Here is an 8,092-nt window from a genome sequence, read left to right as displayed (position 1 = left end):
CACATACAGCAAAGGCACTTGAGAGCAGAAATGCCATAAATGGCACAGGATTCTTCTGAGGTAATTTCTCTGCCAGACATAGATTAAATGGCATCTCTTGTTCGCTCAGTGTAGCTCAGTTGGTAGAGCATGGCACTTGCAACACCAGGGTTGTAGGTTTGATTTCCATGGGGGGCCCAGTATGAAGAAAGTATGAAAATGTCTGCACTCACTACTTACTGTAAGTCGCTCTGGATAAGAGCATCTGCTAAATGACGTAAATGTAAAGCAAGAGAAAAAAACACAGGTTACTGTAGCGACTGCTGTCTGTTTGCTGCGGGATGTTGATGTTGGGATAGTCATGCCATTCGTCCCTCACCTTGCAGTGTGGCCTTGGTCTGTATCTTAGCCTCCTCCTCTACTGCTACATTCTTCTTACTGAGCATTGAATGCCCTCTGAAAAACACAATGCAGACTTGTAGTTAAGTGGATTCCTGCACGTAGAAGAGCTGATGCACATAACCAAAACAATAGGAAACATATGCAGGTCCCAGGTTTATAGGAGAAATTGTGCCATGGTGTGATGTTCTGGACATTTTAAACAGTACCCAGGCAGGACTAAGCTTACCTTCCACTTGCTCTTAGCAAAGTTCTTCTGAATGTGCTCACTGACGGACCCATGTATGCTATTATCCAGAGCGGCTCCTCCCGAGATCCTGACTCAACAACACGTCCTGCACCAATTAACAAGCCATCAATACCACTGTTATTATAGAACGTTGGAGTCATATGCTGTATGTTTACTGTACTGTATGTGTACTGTATGTTTACTGTATGTGTTATACTGATAGACCTACAGGATGCTTTTCATTGAAATCCTAAAAGAAATAAGGTGATATTCAATCAAAATAAATTCCTGGATTTACAGGATACATCAAGAAAATGTAATGTTTTGAACTTCAAGAATTTGTTTGCATTAAAGTAATTAATGTTTCAAACTCAACTGCCATGGATATGTTTTAGTTATGATAGGCTATAGAAAATATCCCCATTTATCAGGGTACCCATTAATTGTGTTGTATAGAACATTTCATTCTGTACTTAAGTAGCCTAAACACATGATGTTATAGTATTGACCATTCTCACTAAAGGAGATATAGAAGCTAATACAGCACTGGAGGCTGCTGAGGGGAGGACAGCTCACAATGACATCTGGAACGGAGCCAATGGAATGGCATCACATCAAACACATGGAAACCATGTTTGATGTATTTCAAATCAAATCAAATTGTATTTGTCACGTGCGCCGAATACAACAGGTGTAGTACACCTTACAGTGAAATGCTTACTTCCAGGCTCTAACCAATAGTGCAAAAAATGTATTAGGTGAACAATAGGTAGGTAAAGAAATAAAACAACAGTAAAAAGACAGTCTATATACAGTAGCGAGGCTATAAAAGTAGCGAGGCTACATACAGACACGGGTTGGCTGGGGTCTTTGACAATTTTTAGGGCCTTCCTCTGACACCGCCTGGTGTAGAGGTCCTGGATGGCAGGCAGCTTAGCCCCAGTGATGTACTGGCCCGTACGCACTACCCTCTGTAGTGCCTTGCGGTCGGAGGCCGAGCAATTGCCGTACCAGGCGGTGATGTAATCAGTCAGGATGCTCTCGATGTTGCAGCTGTAGAACCTTTTGAGGATCTGAGGACCCATGACAAATCTTTTTAGTTTCCTGAGGGGGAATAGGCTTTGCCGTGCACTCTTCATGACTGCCTTGGTGTGTTTGGACCATTCTAGTTTGTTGGTGATGTGGACACCAAGGAACTTGAAGCTCTCAACCTGCTCCACTACAGCCCCATTGATGAGAATGGGGGTGTGCTCGGTCCTGCTAATCCTAATTTATGGCATTTCTAATTGTGTAGTCCACAATAATCTCCTTAGTCTTGGTTACGTTGAGGGAGAGGATGTTATTCTGGCACCACCCGGCCAGGTCTCTGACCTCCTCCCTGTAGGCTGTCTCGTCGTTGTCGGTGATCAGGCCTACCACTGTTGTGCCGTCTGAAAAGTTAATGATGGTGTTGGAGTCATGCCTGGCCATGCAGTATTTAATACCATTCCACTGATTCCGCTCCGGCCATTACCACAAGCCCTTCCTCCCCAACTAAGGTGACACCAACCTCCTGTGGAATACACACATAGCTACTAGTCTATTTTTAAACTCACCAAGGATGCTTCAAGGCCTGCTCACAATTGTACCTCATCTCGGGTTCTTTCTACAACATGCGTGGAATGAAATCTATTGCTGAATGGAACATTTTGGAGAGGGAGGCAGCATTCAGGAGGTCATATATGTTTAAAGACTAAAGAAAAGCACACTGAAAGAAACATTTTTAAAAATAAATGTCATTAAAAATTAAAAGCACACTGAAAGAAAAATAAGTCATTATTGCCAAGACAGGGATGACATTGTGTGTCAAATACGTGTGAGATGTGATGTAAAGAACTAATACAGGCTAGCTAAAAGGATCTCTCAGTATCTTCAACTACATACTGTACCTGAGTTAGAGTCAAACTCATATTCAGCCTTTATGATCAACATGTACATATGTGAGTCATTGTGGTAATAAAACAGAGGGTAGCCACAGAGTCTAGAACATTCAAATAAAACCTTTTAACACAACATAACTGTACACTTGTCTGTATTAAAGGGATAGATCGGATTTTGGCAATGAAGCCATTTATCTACTAACCCTGGAAGTCTACATAGAAGTCCCATAGACTTCCAGTCATTGCTCTTTGCTAATTGGCAACTTCCTTCCTACTGGATGCAGAGACATACAAATTGTATCCATGAGTTCATCTGACACTGGGGAAGTAGATAAAGGGCCTCGTTGCCAAAATCCTGAAGTATCCCTTTAAGTAAAATGTGAAGAATTTACCATTACTTAACACTCAAAGTATATACAGTTGAAGTCGGAAGTTTACATACACCTTAGGCAAATACATTTAAACTCAGTTCTTCACAATTCCTGACAATTTAATCCTAGTAAAACTTCCCTGTCTTAGGTCAGTTAGGAACACCACTTCATTTTAATAATGTGAAATATCAGAATAATAGTAGAGAGAATTATTTATTTCAGCTTGTATTTCTTTCATCACATTCCCAGTGGGTCAGAAGTTAACATATACTCAATTAGTATTTGATTGGCATTGCCTTTAAATTGTTTAACTTGGGTCAAACGATTCGGGTAGCCTTCCACAAGCTTCACACAATACGTTGGGTGAATTTTGGCCCATTCCTCCTGACAGAGCTGGTGTAACTGAGTCAGGTTTATAGGCCTCCTTGCTCGCACACACCTTTTCAGTTCTGCCCACAAATTTTCTATAGGATCGAGGTCAGGGCTTTGTGATGGCTACTCCAATACCTTGACTTCGTTGTCCTTAAGCCATTTTGCCACAACTTTGGAAGTATGCATGGGGTCATTGTCCATTTGGAAGACCCATTTGCAACCAAGCTTTAACTTCCTGATTGATGTCTTGGGATGTTGCTTCAATATATCCACATAATTTTCCCTCCTCATGATGCCATCTATTTTGTGAAGTACACCAGTCCCTCCTGCAGCAAAGAACCCCTACAACATGATGCTGCCACCCCTGTGCTTCATGGTTGGGATGGTGTTCTTCGGCTTGCAAGCCTCCCCCATTTTCCTCCAAACATAACGATGGTCATTATGGCCAAACAGTTCTATTTTTGCTTCATCAGACCAGAGGACATTTCTCCTAAAAGTACGATCTTTGTCCCCATGTGCAGTTGCAAACCGTATTCTGGCTTTTTTATGGCGGTTTTGGAGAAGTGGCTTCTTCCTTGCTGAGAGGCCTTTCAAGTTATGACGATATAGGACTCGTTTTACTATGGATATAGATACTTTGTTCTGGTTTCCTCCAGCATCTTCACAAGGTCCTTTGCTGTTGTTCTGGGATTGATTTGCACTTTTCGCACCAAAGTACGTTCATCTCTAGGAGACAGAACACGTCTCCTTCCTGAGCGGTATGATGGCTGCGTGGGCCCATGGTGTTTATACTTGCATACTATTGTTCGTACAGATGAACGTGGTACCTTCAGGCGTTTGGAAATTGCTCCCAAGGATGAACCAGACTTGTGGAGGTCTAGGCTGATTTCTTTTGATTTTCCCATGATGTCAAGCAAAGAGGCACTGAGTTTGAAGGTAGGCCTTGAAATTCATCCACAGGTACACCTCCAATTTACTCAAATGATGTCAATTAGCCTATCAGAAGCTTCTAAAGCCAAGACATAATTTTCTGGAATTTTCCAAGCTGTTTAAAGGCACAGTCAACTTAGTGTATGTAAACTTCTGACCCACTGGAATTGTGATACAGTTAATTATAAGTGAAATAATCTGTCTGTAAACAATTGTTGTAAAATTACTTGTGTCATGTACAAAGTAGATGTCCTAACTGACTTGCCAATGTAACGGATGTGAAATGGCTAGCTAGTTAGCGGGTACGCGCTAATAGCGTTTCAATCAGTTACGTCACTTGCTCTGAAACCTAGAAGTAGTGGTTCCCCTTGCTCTGCAAGGGCCGCGGCCTTTGTGGAGCGATGGGTAACGACGCTTCGTGGGTGACTGTTGTTGATGTGTGCAGAGGGTCCCTGGTTCGCGCCCGAGGTCGGGGCGAGGGGACGGTTTAAAGTTATACTGTTACATTGATGCTGTTGACCTGGATCACTGGTTGCTGCGGAAAAGGAGGAGGTTGAAAGGGGGGTGAGTGTAACGGATGTGAAATGGCTAGCTAGTTAGCGGGTACGCGCTAATAGCATTTCAATCAGTTACGTCACTTGCTCTGAAACCTAGAAGTAGTGGTTCCCCTTGCTCTGCAAGGGCCGTGGCTTTTGTGGAGCGATGGGTAACGACGCTTCGTGGGTGACTGTTGTTGATGTGTGCAGAGGGTCCCTGGTTCGCGCCCGAGGTCGGGGCGAGGGGATGTACTAAAGTTATACTGTTACACCAAAACTATAGTTTGTTAACAAGAAATATGTGGAGTGGTTGAAAAATGAGTTTTAATGACTCCAACCTAAGTGTATGTAAACTTTCGACTTCAACTGTAGGTGATCTCCCCCAGAGCCCATAGGTCCACCTCTTTGTCATAAAATTTCTGCTGCAGAAGCTATGGGGCTGCACACAAAATTAAAGAGAGGGTTTATGTGTGAGGTTCAAACTGCTTTAATTCTACATGATGAGGGTTCAGATGAGATGTATGTATTTGCGGATCCTCACCCACATAAGCAGGGGGTCCACATGCTGTGGTGAGCACACTGCTCTTCCAACTTGGACAGGCCAAAGTCACTGACAATCTTGGAATCTATAGACGAAGTCTGATATAGTAAGTTTTCAGGCTGGGAGGAATAATAACGATAACAATAATAACAGCAACAACAACAACAACAATAATAATAATAATAATAACAATAATAATAATGATCACAATAATAACAATAATAATACTAACAATAACAATAACAATAATAGAATGTCCATAATGCTTTATTGACAATTAAGCTCTGTCTGTCTGTCTGTCTGTCTGTCTGTCTGTCTGTCTGTCTGTCTGTCTGTCTGTCTGTCTGTCTGTCTGTCTGTCTGTCTATCTATCTATCTATTTAACACTGCTACCAAACTATAAAGCAGATCACCTTCGGGTCCATGCGTTAAATGATATTATAACAGCTGGAGGACAGTTGTACATTCAAGTCCCTGTGTAAAGTTGTTACGTTCCCCAGTTTCTGTGTTGTTGTGGGTTTGTATGTGTGTATTCAGGAAATGGCATCCTGGATTCCTCACGCAGCTGATTGGTCAGCCCCATCGCTGATTGGAGCTCTGACCCCTCACTCTCATCAGGGAAAACAGCTGGCTCTTCAATTACCAACTCCTTCTACAGCTTGATAAAAGCCAGTGCTCCTTTGTCGGAGAGAGAGCTTCTTTTTATGTCCTGTGTTGATTGTTGTGGCAGTCAGTAAAAGTGTTGTCGATATTATTTTGTAGCTGCTCCTTCAGAGGTATGTGTATGCCAATAGGACTTAGTGTTTTTTGTTAATGAAATTTTTCACTTAAAGTATTGGTAATTAGTTACATACATCACCCGTAGTATTTATCTATGCACACTAGGTATTTATCTATGCACACCTGGGCGGACCACCCCCCTGTATTTTGGTTAGTGCGCACCAGGTGGTGCTAAAAGTTAGGTAAGTAGTGGGAAGGCAGGTAACGTACTGTAGGGACTCTTTAATTTGTACTTTCTTTGGTTCTGTCCAGCCCCTTTTCCCCACGTTACCGTTTTAAGGAAGAATAAATTCCCTGTAAACGGTATTTTTCTCTACCTCTGTTGTCCTTCCCCGCACCTAAGATCACATACTTTTCACTCCACGGGGAGTTGAGATGTAGCAGGGTGTTGCGTTCCCTCCAAAAGGCGTACGTAGTAACATGTGATATTATAACAGCTAGAGGACAGTTGTACATTCTGGTCCCTGTGAACGATACCCAGCTGGTGGAGTTATTGGACTGTTTCCAGAACCTGCAGTAGGACAGGGCTGGTATCTCTCTGTGTAGCTCCCCCTCTCCAGAATACGGTCCAGAAATTTGCCTCCTGTAAACACTATTGTGACAAGCTTTTCATTTCGGGGTAAACACCGTAGCTCATTTATTATTTGACTCAACTTTTTTCTTGGTGCGGGGACAAGCCTTCTATTGCAATGTGAAATATAAGAGATGGGATGAACAATCAATCTTAGATTACATAATTACTGGGCATCTAAAGTCAGATTCCACCACGCAGAGTCATAAGAGAAAGTTTTGACGATGTCTCAAAGGTCTCCTCCATTGCCACCATGTTGGGATGGTTGATTCTGGTATAAAAAAATATAAAAAAAGTGTTTTGTATTCGTTAAACATGACACTAACCTACGGAGCGCTGCAATCTCATTCTCCAACATGCCCTCTTTTCCATTTTAGCACCCTCTTGCGGATACACTTGACAGCTACAAGTCTCAGTGTACGGCAGTGCTGAGCCACCCGCACCTCAGAAATGGATCCCCTGAAACACCCCCACATATTATTAGTAACCATTCATACAGGCTCTGGCTGTCATTGCTTTGTTTTGGAAAATAATTATTTAATCATCTGATCCCGTCTGACGTTTCGGGGGTTCCTCTGCTAAAGTGTTTCAATACTTAATATAGGAAGAATGTGCCATGATAGCTGTAAACATCAAGGCATCAAGGTAATGTCTCTCACAGAATTGTATGGCAACATACATTTGTAGTAAAGTGCAGTGTAAAGAAGCATAGATCTGCTAAACTATAAGACAGTCACTCTCCCAGCTTCGCTCTCAGATCAGACACTGTTGTGATGTCCTGTTCTTTCTTCCTGAATTCCTTCACCAGAGCCATTTTCAATAGGCTTTGTACAATGGGAAAAGAGGAAAAATATGATGCCTTTATCTGACCAGAAATCATTAATTCACCATTCAAATGAAAAGCAATAAGGTTATTCAACCAACCCAATTACACTGGTAAGTTGTTTGGCTAAACATAACCTGGCTATGTCACTGAACAATGCACACCACTGTCCATCACAACAACCACAACCTCTAGAATAAACACAAATGTAAATCTGTACTATTATGTTGAGAGTAGTACATATTTTATATTCTAAAGTGTTTTGAACTGTCTAACCAGCCAAATCCTTTTAAAAAGGTGTTCAACTGAAATGTCCAGTATCTGTCATATTATTCATGAGATAATTCTGGAAGTAATCAGAGTCACTCTTTATACTGCTGTGTAGGTTTCTGACAGCTGTACAGTCAACTCAGTCACATGTCCATGCCAAATATGTCTGTACAAGGGATTCACTATTACATTTTCCAACAGTGGAGCCAAAATGTTAAAATGCAGAATTTAATTTCCCTTCAGGTGTATTTTGAATATATATTTTGATAGTGTTCGAAGGCTATTATATTAGCCCCAAATAGCATGGCAGGATGACTTGGTAAAATCTAATCTAACCTAATCCTAGCTCTCACAAATAAGAAATTACGATTC

General features: G+C 41.8%; 1 protein-coding gene across 1 annotated transcript; it reads right to left on the bottom strand.

The window, feature by feature from the left end:
• Positions 1-338: 338 nt before the first annotated feature.
• Positions 339-7,441, bottom strand: pnck (pregnancy up-regulated nonubiquitous CaM kinase). Its single transcript, XM_039011560.1, is given in 15 exon segments — positions 339-423; positions 425-435; positions 608-695; positions 2,203-2,281; positions 2,536-2,627; positions 2,661-2,664; positions 5,103-5,174; positions 5,277-5,314; positions 5,316-5,395; positions 6,511-6,595; positions 6,597-6,648; positions 6,825-6,898; positions 6,954-6,997; positions 6,999-7,086; positions 7,365-7,441. Coding segments are annotated over 15 exon segments (969 nt in total).
• Between the last annotated feature and the right edge of the window lie 651 nt (positions 7,442-8,092).

This window comes from Salvelinus namaycush, chromosome 16 (genome assembly GCF_016432855.1).
Source record: "Salvelinus namaycush isolate Seneca chromosome 16, SaNama_1.0, whole genome shotgun sequence".
In the NCBI taxonomy this organism is placed as follows: Eukaryota; Metazoa; Chordata; class Actinopteri; order Salmoniformes; family Salmonidae; genus Salvelinus; species Salvelinus namaycush.
This window is presented reverse-complemented; position numbering and strand designations above follow the sequence as displayed.